This window comes from Xyrauchen texanus, chromosome 24 (genome assembly GCF_025860055.1).
Source record: "Xyrauchen texanus isolate HMW12.3.18 chromosome 24, RBS_HiC_50CHRs, whole genome shotgun sequence".
Lineage (NCBI taxonomy): Eukaryota > Metazoa > Chordata > Actinopteri > Cypriniformes > Catostomidae > Xyrauchen > Xyrauchen texanus.
In genome coordinates, this window is record NC_068299.1 from 13,579,125 (window position 1) to 13,597,760 (window position 18,636).

The following is an 18,636-nucleotide window of genomic DNA, read 5'->3' on the forward strand; positions in this document are numbered from 1 at the left end:
GATGAAGTAATGTAAGTACTTTTATAAAATTATAAGCTTCACATTTCTGCATTTAAACCCTCCAAAAATTGGTCCCATTCACTTCCATTGCAATTGCCTCCTGTAACCCAGATTTGTGCAGTTTTTAAAGAAAAGGAGGGACGAGTTGAAATATTATTATTATTAATATTTTTTGTAATTAACATTATGCCACAAATTCTGTCGACTGAGCTAAACTTGTTTTGATATTCCTTTAAAAGACTTAATGAAAGATGCACTGCAATACAGATTTAAGTCAGATAGGATTTACTCAATTTACCTGTTCACCTATTAATTTAACTTGTCCCTAGAAATCAGTTTACCTAACAGAACAGGGCAATTTTTGTAATCTGTTAACCACATTATCTGTCATATAAACATGAAAACACATACGAGAATTGTGGCAAGAACATATAGTACGCAAGGCCATGGTGGTTGTATAGAGCAGCCTTTCTCAAACTTTTTTCAGTCAGGGCACCTTTCAAAAGTGCATAAAATCTCAAGGCACCCCAGTGTAAAATATAATTTAAAAACACTGCATAACCCAAATGTAAATGCAAATGTCCTGTTTATTTAGACAGAACAGTAATGAACAGAGCATAATACGAACTGTAAATAACAATAACAATAATAATAACAACTTTATAGCACCTTTAAAAACACAGGTTTGCAAAGTAATTCACAAAATAATTAATCAGAGACACAAATGCCATAAAACCGTAAGAGGTGGACCGCCCAATACAAGAACCCAACAACAAATCCAGACCAGAGAACTAAAATGAAGTGCAGGATGCAGTTAAAATAAAATAAAAAGGGGCAGACATGAAAAAAATATATATACAATACGATAAGAAAAAGATGCATGTTAAAAAAATGCACCAGAGATACTAAAAGTGGCCTAAATTCACGTTTATTTTTACGTTTCTGTCAGTCTGAGGTGTTGTTGCTATAACGCGTTGCTATGGGTTGCGTCAGTTGCGTCAAGTTGTGTGTGTGTCTTGCTTCGGTCTTGTGAGACGGATTTTTATGGTTAATTTTATATATATATATATATATATATATATATATATATATATATATATATATATATATATATATATATATATATATATATATATATATATATATAAAATTAACCATAAAAATCCGTATATATATATATATTTTTATTTATCTAAAATGAATTTACAATTTTATTAATACGTTCATATATTTAAAAAGAAGAAGAATGTATTTATGTAAATTCAAATATATTTATATATGAAATGTCAGATTTTTTTTAATTTATTTTTTTAGCCTACGTAATTTTTTGGCGGCACCCCTGACACAGTCAGGGGGCACCCCAGTGTGCCGCCGCACCCACTTTGAGAAAGGCTGGTATAGAGCAATTGGGAGGATCTGAATATCTTCAAATGTATCTGTAAAAAAAAAAACTGATCCTACTAAATGATAACCAACTGATCCTTTCTGCTTTAAATACACTAAACCTGAAGACCTATTTTTTCTCAGTGTTAACATTGTAACATAATGATCTCAACATTGGGATTAGCACAAATTCAGAATAATCACTCATGGGATGCAATAGAAGAAATGAGCTGTTCCAATCGATTTAGAACGAGATGAAAGTGATAGGAGTGGTAAATAATTCCTATTAAACATATTCCCTTTAAACCAATTTGCCTATTACAATTTGGTAGTGAGACCAACAGTTACTTGCATGTCAAAAATATATACATGCAAATATATTTTTTTCTAAATATTAATTAGGTATTTTACATAGCCTATCTATGCTGGAGAAACTTTAGTGACGAAGGGGTTAACCACGGACTCTTCACGACAGCCGTAAACTGCTTCGCGGAAGATGGCGACCCGGTGCGGCTGTCGAAACGTATGAGTTTAATTCTTGTAATAACTTGAGACCATTGCTCGATGAGTGGAGACGATGTCTTCTTCAGTATGGAGGTGAATTGGAGAGGACAGAGGCTGCATCTGACATTATTTATAAGTGAAAGAGTTTCAGGGATCCCTCATGTGAACTGGTCTGAAAATACCAATGCACATTAACTAATTTAAGTAACTGGTCTATTAGGGGTTATTTGTTTTATAATGGCTTGGATGTCACGGCTCTTTTGCATTGGACGAAGGAATCTGAGTATTTTCTCCAACCCGTCACCTTCGAACTGGATTAAAGTGGTGTCTGACGCGGAGAAGGTCGTAGGATATCCCACTTCATTCATGAGTTTACGGTGTTTACTCAGTGATGAGCTCAGTAATGTGGCCATGCATGTGAGGAAACTGGTCGGGACGAAACATCCTCTGCTTAACACCGCCAGGTACATTCATGACTTTTTCCCCCTCACAGTTGAGCAGCGTATAAACGATTTCTAGAATGGCGAAGTTCATAATTATTAATTAGGCCAAACTGACGTTACTTGCAACCTTCGTAATGTTTCAGGAATGGTCAGTCAGGTATCCTAATTAATGTTCATGAGCAATGTTTTCTCCATAGTACCCTGCAACAAAGACGATCTTAACCATTTCCCACCCTGGTCTTGGTAGGTTTATGCTGGTTTGGTGCTGGTCTGGTGCTGGTCTAGTTAGTGGACCACCATAGCCATATTTGTTTTTGTTACCAGTGAAACCCAGCTAGTAAAGCTGGTTAACCAGCATGGTCATGCTTATTATGCTGTGGGATAGTTCACCCGAAAATGAAGATTCTCCTATCATTTACTCATGCCGTCCCAGATGTGTATGACTTTCTTCTTAGTAGGGAATCTCAGCTCTGTTGGTCTATTCAATGCAGGTAAATGGTTGCCAGAACTTTGAATCTCCAAAAAGCATATTTAGTAAAACTCCAGTGGTTAGATCTATGTCTTCTGAAGCAATATGATAGATGTGGGTGAGAAACAGGTCAATATTTAAGTCCCTTTTTACTATAAATGCTCCACCCTGCCCAGTAGGTGGCGATTTGCACATATAATTCAAATCACCAAAAACAAAAGAACAACAATGTGAAAGTTTTATAGAAAAAAAATACTTGAAGTGTTGTATCTGTTTATCACTCACACCTATCATATCACTTTAGAATATATGGATTTAATCACTGGAGTATTATAAATTACTTTTATGCTTCCTTTTGTGCTTTTTTTACTTTTGAAGTTCTGGACACACTTTTACTTTCTTATGGACCTACAGAGCTGAAATATCCTTCTAAAATTATTTGTTAGTGTTCTGCAGAAGATAGAAAGTCATGAACATCTGGGATGGCATGAGGGTGAGTAAATGGTGATAGTTCACACAAAAATGAAAATTCTATCCTTTTAAACCATAGACATGACATCTATCCCTTTAAGCTAGTTTAAAACCCTGGTAGGATCACTAGCTTATCAGCATTCGTTGTTGTTGGACCAGCACCCAAAACTCAACATATGCTGGTGACCAACAATGCAGGTCATTGTAGGATTGGTTAAATGTGGTTCCGACCAGAGTCAACTTATTAGCATCTGCCTTTTTGAAAATCAGCAAATCCTATTGGGCTAACATGTAAACTAACTGAAAATAATTATCTAAGCCTGCAAGAAAGAAGGATATGTAAATTATCTGCCTGGCACAGTGAAGTCGCACTCATGAAAGGTCAAATGTGTAAAGAAGTCCCTGAAATCTCACACTTGAGTGTCTAGGGAGGACAAATGGATGTTTTCACCTCAGTGTCTCTGGAAAATACTTGCTTAAATCCAACAAGATGCGGGCTATTAGATGAATAGCTCCCCAAGGACATGTCTCACAGAGCTTAAGAGTCCTCTTTAGATTTGAACCCCACTGCCATTCATGAAATCTGCTGTGCTGAATTGTTCAGTTTGAGGTGTAGAAGCAGATCAGTTGCAGGCTTAAAGGTAACAGGTTCAGTGCCAGGTAGGGTCAATCTAGAAATGGTGGAGTTATTAAAATCACAGTCCTTGAGCAAGGCACTTAACCCCAGGATTATTCCAAGAAGACTGACCCTGTAAGTAGAGTACAAAAAAAGTCATTTTGAAGTGTCTTCAAAGTAGCCATGACCAAAAGTTGGGATGGTTCATCCAAAAATGACAATTCTCTCATCATTTACTCGCCCTTATGCCATCCCAGATATGTTTGACTTTCTTCAGCTGAACACAAATAAAGCTTTTATATATATATATATATTTCAGCTGTGTAGGTCCATACAATGCAAGTGAATGGTGATCAGACCTTTTGTAGCTCCAAAAGTCACATAAAGGAAACATAAAAGAAAAAGAAAAAAAGAACTTGATCTGTTTCTCACCCACACCTATCATATCACTTCAGAAGATATGGATTAAACCACTGGAGTCTTATTGATATGTTTTATGTTTTCTTTGTGATTTTTGGAGCCACAAAGGTCTGATCACCATTTACTTACATTGTATGGACCGACAGATCTGAGATATTCTTCTAAATATCTTTGTTTGTTTTCTGCTGAAGAAAGAAAGTCATACACATCTGGGATGGCATGAGGGTGAGTAAATGATGAGAGAATTTTCATTTTTTGGGGAACTATCCCTTTAATGCTGGCTCCCCCCTGTGGCTGCCATTTGCAGTTCCAGTCTCATATCATACGGGGCAACTCCGAGACAGAAAAGGATAGAGTTCAGGTGCGTCTCTACATTTTTCTGTAGCATAGCAGTCTGTATTCTTGAGGGTCTACATTTACACTGCTGTGAGATTTACTTTTCTCAACTCACAATATCGCATTGACTCTATGTAGAGGTGATCACTGCCACAGTTTCAAGTGTGGTAAATAACGGTCTTTAACTGTCTGATCTCAAGAGGTATAACTGGAATTTTTATTTTCCATAAAAAATTGTCTCCCTTTACTTTTTTCATTTTTATTTGATCTTGCCCATACATTCTTGCTGAGAGCATTATTGCACTTATGGACATGCAGAAAGTTTAAGAGGGAATAAGGACTGTGTGTTTGTGTCTGCATTTGGTTGCGAAAGAGAGCGAGATAGTTCTGGAACCCAATCCGGTCCATCCAGAATACAGTGCTGGAAACCGTAGCCCAAGGGTGTAATAACCTATACACTTAAATCTGATATGACAATCCATTTGGTAGGGGTGGGGAGAGGACCCTGTCTTCTCCCCTCAGTGCAGATTCAGCCTTCTTTTAAGATGCACCAAAGATATTTATATGCACAATGGCAGGCTGGCGAGCCAGGCTGTGCCAGCTCACGTTCCAGTTCGGTTTACTGTTCATTCTCAAAAAAAGAAAAAACGCACACCTCAGTGAAGTAGGGTTGAGATAACCAAGGATGTGAGGGAGAGAGTCGGGGAGGAAGACAAGAGTAGTTTGCGGTTGCATCAAGAGCTTGCTGAGATGTCCGAGGTGCTTAAGGAGAAGACCTTGAAAAAAACACTCTAAAACACAGATCCCCACACAGGCGTATTTTCCCGAAGACACACACACACACACATGATCTTACGAACAAACAAGTTTTAGTGACGTTCACACTTTCCCAATGACCTCATCTGCTGTGGTGTTTTTGATAATTACAGCAGTTACCTTATTTATTGACAAAAGTTTCACATAAATGTACCGTGTGCACCTTTAACAGGGTCATATCATCAGAAATAAACATTTTCTTGGCTTTTTAGTCAATTTGGAAAACGTACTATATCATTTTAGAACTCAAAACAACCTCAACTTTCAGATGTCATGAAATAATCTGAACGTGACAATCGACATTTTCCAGTACTAGTGAATAGCTGTGTCCATCCATGTAGATTTATGCGCATTTTGGAATATCACATAAAAATTACTGGATTGATGCACCAAGATGCAAATAAAATCATCAAAATGCTCAAATATGATTGAAACATATTCACCAAATGAACTCCTAATTAATTTATTAGAAATACAAGATGCATATCAAAAAAGTTATTTGACTGAATAACTCATTCATAACTGGACTAACCAGTAGACCAATCATTGCATCTGAAATGTTGCTCTGGCCATCCTGAAATCAACAGTGTCTTGAATAAACAGAGCCTGTATAGAGTTTGTAGAGCAAATAAGAAGTATACAATCTCCAACTCTGCCAAAGAAAAGGTTTATTGACACTTTTGGAAAACAGCAGCACGACAAAGACCTAAGGAAGGATGAATGCACACACATAGCACTCCCAGAACTGAGTGTCACTCTGTCGCTCGTAGACATGACCCAAAGTTATTTACAGTGTTTTTTCTGTGTGCTCTGAACAGCGAGTATTTTATTAATAAAAGAGTCACATGGTAAGATGGAAACATGGCTTTATCTGCACACTGTTTGTGTGATTTTATGGTGTTTCACATAAATTCAATTTGCAATTTGGATGGAAACATGGCTAATGATTTGGTATTCAGAAACTTGGCCCATCCTGTCAAGAGTTTTGTAATGTGGAAGTAAGATAGATACTGTTATGTATAAAAACAAAAGAAATAAAGGTAAGAGTAAAATGTGTGAAAGTCTGTCGAAATTGTTCCTGCCTGTGTAGCACCTATTCTGCATATCTTTCTGATGGATCCCAATGTTAGAAAATATATATATATATATATTTTTAAACCATATCGATTATCATGTCAGTCCAACCATAACAAGTTTCGTGACACATTTCAACATTCTTCAATCTGTTACAGCAGACTTTGCAAAGAGGCTTCTATTGAAGTATTGGGCAGTTAAAAACTGTATTGGACTTGACATAGAAACCCATAGCTTGTGAGGAATTTCTGCAAAGCACGGTTTCTTATTTCACATATGGTGTGAGAGAAGGTGGTAAATGGTCAAATTATGGCTCTTTCTAGCACTAGATAACTTAACCTATTTAAGGGAAAAACAATGTATGATATGACCCTTTAAACCCCTCCCAGCCTAGGTGTAAATTTCCATCAGTCTTTCTTTCCTTCATTCACTCTTTTCTTCATTTCTTATCACCACTCATCTTTTTAATGACTCCCTACTCCATTTGCAGTAGAGTCAGAGTGAATTTCTGATTTAATGACACATGTGTTTATGTGTGCACGCATATGATTTTGAGATGCATTCTCTGTCCGATTGAGTGATGGTGTGTATGTTTCGGGGTGGTAGATGTGACCAGATTATTTCAGGATGCTCTAGTCTGACCTTTCTGTCAATATATGTTTTAAAAACTTTAACTGAAGCCATCAGGTCTGCTGAACTGGAGAATGTAAACCTGTGGGTGTTCAGCTGGATCACTGGATGGTCTCTATTTAGATTGTGGTAGTGGCCTAATGTATACAAGAGCCACATGTTTGCCTCTACTGTTATCAGCCCCATCTATCCCCTTTTCTTTCTGAATCCTCTTTTATGCTTTCACTCCATCATTATATATCCTGCCCACCTCTGTCTGTCTCTCTCTCTCTCTCTCGCTCGCTCGCTCGCTCGCTCGCTCTCTCTGGTCTGATTGGTAGTGGGCGTGTCTTGGTGTCATCTCATCTCGATTACCATGGTTGTGATTCATGACAAGTGTCTCTCTGCCTGGAGACGGGATTACAGCCACTGTTGTCACGGGAAATGCATTGTTCCTCATTGCCCACCAACAATAGGGTCATTATAGTACAGTGCCCTAGAACTTGGAGATCTATTTTCTGATCAGCACATCCAAATGTACAAACTATCTTTCAGACCCTTTGATTTTGACACTTTAGCCTGTATAACCAGCTAAATAAATTTTAAGGCCTTTATCACAGTCTTTTAAGGAAGTTTTCTTCTCTTTTTGGCCATGTGGTAAAAGTTCTTAAAAAATTAAAAAACTAATTTACAACACCGTTTTGGTATTCCACTGCAATCACCACCATCAAGTTATTGCTCCTAGAACCAGCAGACCCATTATCTCCCTCTTTCAGAGTGTTGTCTGCGCACCTCTGATTATCAATTTCTTCTGTAATTGACCCTTTGCTAAGCTCCACCCCTCATGGTAATTAATACTTGCTCAGGCAGGCTTTACAGGAAGTCCTATAGAGATTAATTGGAAATTTGCGTGAACGGCATCCTCATAAAGTGGTAACAGTTGAATGGGTTAGTCTTAGACGATTCATATGGTACTGCAAGCTATTAGTTTTTTTTTTTTCATACAAAGAATATTTGAAATTATGGTGAGATTACACGTTTAAGTTGTTTTCTCACAATTTTCAATTTAAAAGAAACTGCACAATTGTAGGAGAGCTGTGGGTGAAAATGAGACATTAATAAGAGTCTCAAAAATGATAAAATGCAAAGTCTTCATCTCAGAGGAAAGTGCCCTTTGACCATTAGTGCTGTTTTAGTTTAAGGAGGCAATTAGAAGAATGAGATATTTGTATTATAGCCTATGTGTATTTTTAACAGATAATAGAGCATGGTAAAGGGTCAGTGGGGTTGAATGCCTCTGTGCGGAACCAGCCACCAACTGTCTCACAGATGCAAATTAATCATGATGTTGAAAGGCAGACCAGCTCATAACAGTGATGACCTCTGCCTCTGAGACCCCTTGTGGAGCTGTGATTAACAAGCCTGAGAGTTTCTTTGTGTGTGTGTGTGTGTGTGTGTGTGTGTGTGTGTGTGTGTGTGTGTGTGTGTGTGTGTGTGTGTGTGTGTGTGTGTGTGTGTGTGTGTGTGTGTGTGTGTTTGTGACCTGTTTCCTCCACTGCAACGAGAGGGAGAAAGATGGAGAGATGGGTGGTGAAAATAGGGCAAGAATGTATTGGAATGGCATGCTTGCTCATTATTTGAAAACTGTGCATTTAATTTGAGCACAATTAGAATATTACTCAGCCTGGTGGTCACTCACAAACATTCAATCACATATACACATACTTTCATAATGTTGTTGGATGACAATATTGATAAGCATGATTTCTTTTTATATTTTATGAAGAAAATGCGAATGGTGATTGCACATGTATGCAAAAGTTGACGTCTCAATGCTAGGGACTTGTATGTGGTTGCCAGGGTTTTGCAATATTTTAGCACATTGTTATTCGGTTGCAAGGGAGTTCTGTGTGGTTGCTTGGTGTTTTCTTTCTGGCCAAAGTCATGAGACGAGCTGACCCCGAAGTCTTTTAATTATTCTGGTGTGTGTAGATATGGTTTGCATCCCTCCTGTTTAAGTGAAACATGTTGATATTGCAATTGCAGATGCAAAGCTCAGAGAACTGACTTTAACAAGTGGAGTACAAATTTCTGGATGAGATGGTTGTGATTCCTGAGGGAGATCATTCAACATTGGGGTCACTGTAAACAGACTTCTGTTGATTTCTGTGAAGAGATCTATCAGTCAATCTCTGTGAAGAAATGTAGACTCATGTCGGCCTCGGCGAAGAGAGCTAGACTCTGTCGGCCTCCGTGACGAGATCATATTCTTGACTCTGTCGATCTCTTTGAAGAATTGTAGACTCCGATTGACTAACATGAAGACATCCAAAATCTCTCGATCTCTGAAGAGATCTAGACTCTGTCGTCCTCCATGAAGAGATCTAGACTCTGTTGTCCTCCATGAAGAGATCTAGACTCTGTCGTCCTCCATGAAGAGATCTAGACTCTGTCGACCTCCATGAAGAGATCTAGACTCTGTCGACCTCCATGAAGAGATCTAGACTCTGTCGACCTCCGCGAAGAGATCTAGATTCATGTTGACCTCTGTGAAGAGATCTAGAATATGGCATCTGTCGAGAGATGTAAAATCTGTTGACATCCATGAAGAAATCTGTATTTCAGACTCTGTCGACCTATGTGAAGAAATCTAGACTCATGTTGACCTTCATGAAGAAATCTAGACCCTGTTGACTGCTTTAAAGAAATAGACTCATGTTGACCTAATGCAGAAATCTTGACTCTTGGTGTCTGTGAAGACATGTAAAATCTGATGACATCTGTTAATCTGAAAATTAAATCTGCTATTTATTTATTTTTGGACTGTTTTAAAGGACAAGATGATTTATTTTTAGATAAAGATGAATCCCATTTCTGCTCCTCAGCACCATCATTTCTCATTCTGAAGGGTTTGATGGGTGCTACAGCCATCAACACTGATCACTGACCAATAGCCTGACTCATTAATGGATCTAGCCTAATGTGCACTCAATTAATTTGGCAACCGGAAATACAGAAATCAAGGTTTTTGTTTTTTATTAGTCCTTTTGATGACATCACAAAAAGTACCATAGTACTACTATTGTAAAACCAGAAGAAAGTTTTATTATTTTTCAATTAAATAAAAAATAAGAAAAGAAAAACCTGATTCAAATACATTTATTTTTGCAAAAATTACCTGAACCTGGCATGAAACTCAACAGTTTGTCAGGTCCCATCAGGCTTTGCTGGGGTACCAAGCCACTATGGAACATGAATCTATGTTTCAGTTTCATTGGGGTCATTGTACAGGGTTTGTGGCTGTTTTTAGTGATGCATCGTATGTACTTATTTGGATTTGTGTTTTTTTCTTTAGAGGATTTGTGTATGACAGCCGGAATAATCTACAGATGCGAGGGCTGGTGGTGCTGCTCATGTCAAAAGCAGCCGGTCCCAGTACCAGCACCAGTAACCCCATACATGACACTATGATCAGCGGCATCTATCCAAGGTAAAGATTCTTTATTTCTTTCTTTCTTTCTTTCTTTCTTTCTTTCTTTCTTTCTTTTCTCTGTCAGGGCCATGGGGCTTTAACAGCTGTAGCTCTAGTCATTTGTGAGAAATGAATGCCACCACACACAGTGTTTTCAGTAGAACACAAAAGGAGATGTTAAGCAGATTGTCAGCCTCAGTCACCATTCATTGAAAGTCATTTAATCTTTTTTACATACAATGAAAGTGAATGAGGCTAACATTCTGTCTAACATTTCCTTGTTGGTTCTACAAAATGTTATTTTTAAAAATGGGATTGTAGTTACATGAGTCCCAGTAAATGATGATGTAATTTTTTGGGGGTATCTATCCCTATCTATCTAAGATTGCTCTCTCTTTAGAATCACAAGTGAAATGAATATATATTAAATTTGCATTAAAGGAGCGCTGATTTAGGAGAGAATAAAGTTTATGGGAAAACATCTCTGGTAATCACATTTTTGCATACCTTTGTCTGTGTGACGTGTGTAACAGACAGATTATCGGAAACAGGATATGGAAGTGTGTAGGCTAAATTATGTCTAGTTAAAGACACAAAATTGACCGACATTACACACACTCATGCAACCACTTCCACTGCTGCGTCTCTGAAGTACTCTTGCTCTAAACAGGGCGACATGTGTGTGCGGATCCTTTGGCTGCAGTACCGGGGAGTTACCAGAAGCGGCTGTTGTACTTGGCAGCATGTTTGTATGTGTGTGTGTCAGATGTTGAATGAACGCTTCTCTCTCTCTCTCTGAGTAGGGAAAGAAAGTGTCAAAGCAAGTGAGAGGACGGACCAGCACTCATCGCCACACTATTTTCTCCCTCATTCTCTTGCTTGTGCAACCCACAGCCTTTACTGTATCTTGAACGGGAAGTGACCTCATAGTTCCATAGCTGGAAGTTGGGTGTCATGGAAACAGGGTGGTGATGTGGTTGTCCTGAGACTTGTTAGACTCAAGGCTGACCCTTTGTGGGTGTGTGTTGGTGAAACCTACACCTAAACTAAACATGTCTGCATTAGTTAGTACTTTAAAAAATGAACAGATGTAACTCTAATTTTTTATTTGATGAGCATGAAGCAATTCTAACTAAGGCCACATTCATACTAATCAATTTTCGTTTAAAAACACAGTGATTTTGCTTTTGAAAACTCTCTCCATAACTGCTTACTTTGGAAAATGTTTGGAAGCTGAACACTGAGTTTTCAAATGATAACCAATTAGTCTGATGCTCTCCATAGCTGTATATATTTGGGGGGGGATTAAGCTAGAAACTGGAAACTGAGATTTCCGGGTTCAATACAAGTTAAGCTCAATCAACAGCATTTGTGGCATAATATTGATTACCACAAAAACGTATGTCGACATTTCTTAAAAAAAAAAGCAAAAATCTGGGTTACAGTGAGGCATTTACAATGGAAGTGAATCAGGCCAATCTGTAAACGTTAACATACTTGCTGTTTTAAAAGTGTAGCCACAAGATTTAAACAATATACTTAACACAATTTTAGTGTGATAATACTTACATTTACTGTATAAAGGAATATCCAGTTGTACAACTTTGTTTTAACAACAACATAATGCCATACAACCTATACAACTAAAAACATATGCAAAAACGATGATTTAGACAAATTTAAAGCTTAAATAAAACATGAGTTTTAACAGAAGAATTAATGTAAGTGTTTTTATAAACTTATAAGCTTCACATTTCTACCTTTTATACCCTCATTTCATAATTGATCCCCATTCTCTAAAAATCACGCAAGTCAGCATAAAAGTAACCCATATGACTCCAGTGGATAAATCAATGTCTTCAGAAGCGATATGATAGGTGTGGGTGAGAAACAGATCAATATTAAGTCCTATATTACTATATTGTCCTTCCTGATCAGTCAATCTCCACTTTAACTTTCACTTAAACAATCCTCTTGTTGTGTTGTTGGTGATTCACGTTCTTCATGCATATCACCCCCTGCTGGGCAGCGAGAAGAATTTCTAGCAAAACATGACTTAAATATTTATCTGTTTCTCACCCTCACCTATCATATCACGTCTGAAGATATAGACAAAAAACTGGAATCGTATGGATTATTTTCATGATGGCTTTATGTGCTTCAGGGACTGCCAAACTTTTGGCATAGATTCACTTACATTGTATGGAGCTAAAGAGCTGAAATATTCTTCTAAAAATCATAATTTGTGTTCTGCTGAAGAAAGTATATCGCGCACATCTGGTATGGCATGAGGGTGAGTAAATTATGATAGTTCAACCAAAAATTAAAATTGTCACTTTAAGAGGGTTAAAGGAGATTAAATCACTGTATAGCACAATTGCTTTATTCTCACATACAGTACTCGAATCTCTACTTCTCTCTTGACTTCTTTTTCTTGTCAACTGTCTCTTTTTTTTTGTCACTAGTCTATTTTGTCAGTTTTCTCTACCCCCCCTCCTCCCTCCTTTGACACCTTTCTCTCGTTCCTGGTTAGAGGTGTGTTTGATGGTGGTGATGGATGAATTGCTGTGCTGCTCTCCTCCTCCTTGACATGCAGCATTTGTAAAATGTCCCTTTCTTCATTCACTCTCACACACAAACACACACACGGATGGTATTTATGTATGCTTTAGACGTGTGTGTGTGTGTGTGAGTACATGCACAAGTGCATCTAAGATAGATGTCTGTTTGAATGATTGCTCCACACATTTTTAACGGGACAGTGTGGAACACGAGTATGAAATTGAGCAGACTTGATTACAACCCAATGAGCTACACCAGTTTGCTGTTGTTTTTGGAAAGCATACAATTGGTTTATTTTGAGGATACACTAAAAATATCATCCATAAATCCCTGTGTGTGATAAAATAATACAATTGAACGCAGAAAAATAATATAAAGACATAGGAATGTGCAATATGGCAAAACATTTTATCTCTATTTTTATCAAACATATGGACGATTTAATACATTTTTTACAAAAACCTTTCAATTTGCTTCACTATACATTCACTGATCGACTGGAGTCATGTGGATTACATTAATGCTACCTAAATATGCCTTTTGGACCTTCAAACAGCCAGCATCCGGATGGCATCCATTCACTTGCATTTTATGGACAAACTGAGCTAAAATGGGCTTATAAATTTCTCCATTTCGGTTCTGCTGAAGAAGGAAAGTCACACACATCTGGGATGACTTAAAGGTAAGTAAATCATGAGAGAATTTAGATTTTTAGGTGAACTAACCCTTTAAGGATTGTGAGACTGAAAGCAGTGTAATTGCTGACTGGTTGTTCAGAGGACAATATGTAGTTACAAGAAACAGAGTTTTGTTGTGACAGCTTACTTTAAACTAATATAACAAGAAATAATATTGTTTATTAAAAAGTGCTCAAAAGCATTAATATTATTGTTGATAAAAATTTGTATGGCATTGGAATCAGAACTAAAATGGTTAAATTCCTTTGATTTCCATACCTAATGAATATATGCCATATATGCTGAACACAGTGCTGGTTGCTGCCAGTCATATAAGTGTTCTTTTTTTATAATTTTTTTGTGATAAGTTGTGCTCTCTTCATAAAAAGCTTGGAAGCAAAACCATTGTTGATCTGGCTGATATACTCTCACACATTAAACACACGCATTATACATTTAGTAACACTTTTGGTCGACTGACATCTTGACCTTTAAGGTGATCTGCTGTGAGCATGCAGACACACACTTAACTGAGCTCTAGGGTTAAATTGGCAGAGAAAATGGAACACAGAGAAAGGGGGCGTGTCAAGGGGCAGATCCCCTCTGCACCATGGCATCGGTTGCTATGCAACTGAGTTCTGAAGCTATTTATACTCCCTGTGCTGCCCCTCCCACTGACTTGAAAAAAATAAAATAAGGCATAGCTGCAGATTTGGGGGAAAATGAGATTTTGATTCTGCTCGGTCTGTTTGCACAAAGCCAAAACACTGCAACGATTCAGAATCCGAATCAGAATGAGCTTTATTGCCAGTTGTTCTCACACACACACAAGGAGAAACAAGTGCACACTGAACATTACAGTGAGACACAAAATATAACACAAGGTAGGAGTATAAATAGGCATACAAATAATAGGACATATAACTGAATTGCATATGTACATGTGCAAGTTCCACAAGACATGGTCCCATTGCACTCCTCTGAAAAAACAGCAAATCAGACACAAGCACTGACAGCTTTTGTTTGGCTGTTCTTAAAAATATAATAAAGTGTGTTTCTTCAAGTTCATCTTTTTGACTAACAGAATTTCTTGTCATGTGTCACTCGAGACGTCTTGCATATCACCCACCTGTTGTGGGTAGATGAGCAAAATTACTTGTGCATGAAATACATTTGGACGAGGAGCTCGTGAACAGGATTGAGTCTCGTCACATTTTGCGGGTGGCGGGTTCTATAACGGACATTCATAAAACCGCTCGTAGAAAATGCTCAAAACAACGAGACCCAGAACTCTATGTATGTGCGTGTCTTGGAGAAGCACTTTCATTGCACTCGTGAACAGCGGAGCTCACTGCACACTATTATATTAAATCAGACGTGTATCTGCAGCTTTTCTTTCATCTGTTCTTCAAAATATAATGCTTTGTCAAACGCGCATCTTTGTGTATAATTGCTTGAAATATATCACTCCGACAGGCAGGTGTTCATTTCAAACCTTGTTCACTAGGAGTAGGCTGTACGACAAATTAGGAAGGAAATAAAAACTGTCGTTGACTTCAAGCTTTGCAATCGCTCCCACACTTTCTGTTCGAAAATTATCTCTAGAAAGTTTTAAACGTTCATGTGTTGGTGAATGGTGAGACACCCGGCGAGCCACTTGATTTTTAACAAAAGAGCCACAGGTTCCCGACCCCTGGTATAGGATATAAGTTAACGAGCAGACATCGCATTTTATTTTAAGCTAAAAAAAGACTAGGATAAAGAGGAATCCGGCAAGGGGGATTCGCAAGGGTTACCTGAGGTGGCTAACGTTGACATGGCGGCTAACGTTAGGGATGCTGAGAATAAGGTTAAAGAACCTACTGTGTCCCCCGCTGTCACTTCAACGTCCACTGTAGCCGGTGGAGGGAGAACATATAGATTCAATGCGATTTGGCTCAAAATGTTCCCATGGCTAGAGTCCGAAAACAACGTCATGTTCTGCAAATATTGTAGAGGTCAGAAACTGGCAGGCAACTCATCCTTCATATCAGGAAAACCATATCTGAAAAGAGATAGCGTAGTGAAACCTAACATCTCGCGGCGGCAGATCCAGTGCAGAGATTTGTACCTGTTGAGACAGGAGAAACCATCTGGCACAGTGTCAGCATCCTTGAGGAGGCAAGTGCTGCAGTCTGAGGACGAGAAGAGGAGGCGGATGAAAATGAAGATAAACATTGTATTCTTCATTGTGGAGTTGATATTAATCCCACATATGACAATGATGTAAGATGTGCTGAGATGATCGGTAAAAATGACATAATGAGAGATCTCTGGCTGACCTCTAAGCGTGCCAGACGGCCAACATTCAAAAGCAGTAGGGCAACTGTGATATCCTTTGATTCTAGTAGGCATGGGACAATGTGTGATTTTGGTGGTAAGTGCTGTTCCACAGATGTGTGTCCCTTAGTGCATGCACACATACTCAATGATTATAATGATTTAAATGTAAGATTGCCAACTGTATTTTATATGAACTATCATAAGCATTCATCAAGATAAAAAAGAAAAGTCAAATCCTACAACTCTTGACCTGAGACAATGGTTCTTCAAAGCATGTTTGCATTTCCTCGGTCATCCTCATCCATTGTAAAGCACATCCTTAAACCTGGTCTCAGTTCTGCATTCAGCAGCTTGTCCTGAGCTCATGTCAACCAAATTGAAACTGACTGGGATCAGTGGCCCAGCTCTAATAGGATGCAGAGAGGATAGCTCTGCACAATAGAGATGATTGAGTCCAGGAGATGCTCCATTATAGAACAGCCTTTAATGACCACAAGAATTATTGCAGCGCTTGCTTTGTAATTACCCAATCATTGACCAGCACGTGTGCATGTCTGTGTAGAAATGACCACCGTAATCCTCTCGCACCAAATAAAGAGAATCTCTTAATCAGAGATGCATTTTCTTCATTCTCTCATCCTTTCTCTGTCGCTCTGAAGGAGGGGTAAGTGGTCATCAGCACTAATGTCTCTCTTGTGTCTGGAAGGTGGTTATCGCTGGCACCTCAATGGTCCTAGCTGATTATGGTCTTGAACTCTGCAAATCAACATTTGATTGTAACGTCCGTGTGATGGTGTCTTGATAATCTGGCTTGTTTGATAATCAGTGGCATCATTGGTATTTTGTGAATTGCATTATGGTCACCAGGACACTTGACACACACTCAGGGTTATTTGTTTTGCAGAAGAAAATTGTGGCCAAAATCACTCTCTTTCCTTATACAGTGCCCTGCCTCTAGTATTTGGACTGTTTATAGATCTAATGCACTCTTTAAATTGTAATGGCTGTGATGAAGTGCAGTTGTTCCCTGACAAACTACATTTTGTACTGATTTATCCGGACATGCTACATTTGACCCCTTTGTTCTTTTTCATGATTGTCTAATAACAAACATGAAAACAATTTGGATAGGTGGTGTTAAACAAGTACAATTTTGTCATAAAAAAAAAAATACATTTGACACCAATAGTGCTTGCACTTGAAAATATCCGGCCAGCTTGGAGTTTGCTGCCTTTTTTGTGTGTTTGTGTGTGTTAGGGCTGGAACTAATGATTATTTTGATAATCGATTATTCTAACAATTATTAGAATGATTATTTGACGATTATTGCAAAGATTAATCATTAGCTCTTAGCTGATTATTCAGCTTGTGGCTCGACTCAAAAGGCTGTATTAAACGTGCTTAATAAAGAGGACAAAATCATCTTTTAAAAATACCTCAAAGTATAGCTGCTAAAGAAAATGTACATTGTTTTAAAGGAGTTTTAGATTTTTTTTTTTTTTTTTTTGGAAAACAAGCCAAAACAAAATCTAATAAAAAAATGTATTTTGTTGCAGTGTATAATGGGGTGAAAAAGAATACCCTTTCACCTTTCTGTTCACTTCAATCCATCTTTAACTCAACTAAAAACAAACTCCCTCTTATTAATAAAGCTCCATATTGGCAGTTTTCTTTACGATAAGATATGCACAGTGACATATAGTATGATTCAATAAATCGTGAGCCATCACATTCTAATCTAGCTGCATTAAGCGTGTAAGCTCAAGCATCCCCACAACAGAGTGTGCTGGTGCAGTTTCAATCTCTCCCCATTAGATTAGGACATTTGTGCAACTCATAGAAGAGGTACTGACCACACAGAGAAATGCCAGTTTGTAGTTATTTACACGATCTGCTTCTGTATTATTTGAACTTTAATAAAGCTATAACGCATTAAAACTGCATTTAAAATATAGGGCGTCTCCGGTTATTCCACAACGAGAGTGCTTCTCAATTTACTTATTTGGTATTTTTGTATAATTCCCTCATACTTTGGGATCTACATCACCTGAAGCTTTTTGGAAAGTTTAGAGTGCATCTGGACTGTGATCTTTGTAATTATTCCTCTCCTAAAACAGGTGCGAGCCGCAGTGCTGCTCTTGCGCATCATCATTAGAGTTTAATGTGATCTCATGTTACGTTAAATGAGATCAAATTACTATTCGACAATGAAAACATTTGTCGACAATTCTTTGTTGTCGATTATGCCAACTAATCGTTTCAGCCCTAGTGTGTGTGTGTATTTTAATCTGGTGGCTCCTCTTGTGGCCTTATGGAATAAGAAAGTGTCCACTGTTTGCAAGCTTCAGAATCTCAGCAGATACAGCATGTCCTTTGGATATTGTTTGCCACCATAAATATGAAGTATTCTGACAGCCTTCTTATTTGACATTTTTTTATTTTTTTTACATACTGCATATCAT

The 18,636-nt window shown here is 37.9% G+C and overlaps 1 protein-coding gene across 1 annotated transcript in view; it reads left to right on the plus strand.

Annotated features, from left to right (window-relative positions):
* Positions 1–1,881: 1,881 nt before the first annotated feature.
* Positions 1,882–18,636, plus strand: part of LOC127618140 (all trans-polyprenyl-diphosphate synthase PDSS2-like) — a 37,806-nt gene continuing 21,051 nt past the window's right edge. Inside the window, exons 1-2 of the mRNA XM_052090425.1 lie at positions 1,882–2,351; positions 10,497–10,631. Coding sequence (XP_051946385.1) covers positions 2,125–2,351; positions 10,497–10,631 — 362 coding nt within the window. The 5' untranslated portion in view covers positions 1,882–2,124. The remainder of the gene's footprint in view (positions 2,352–10,496; positions 10,632–18,636) is intronic.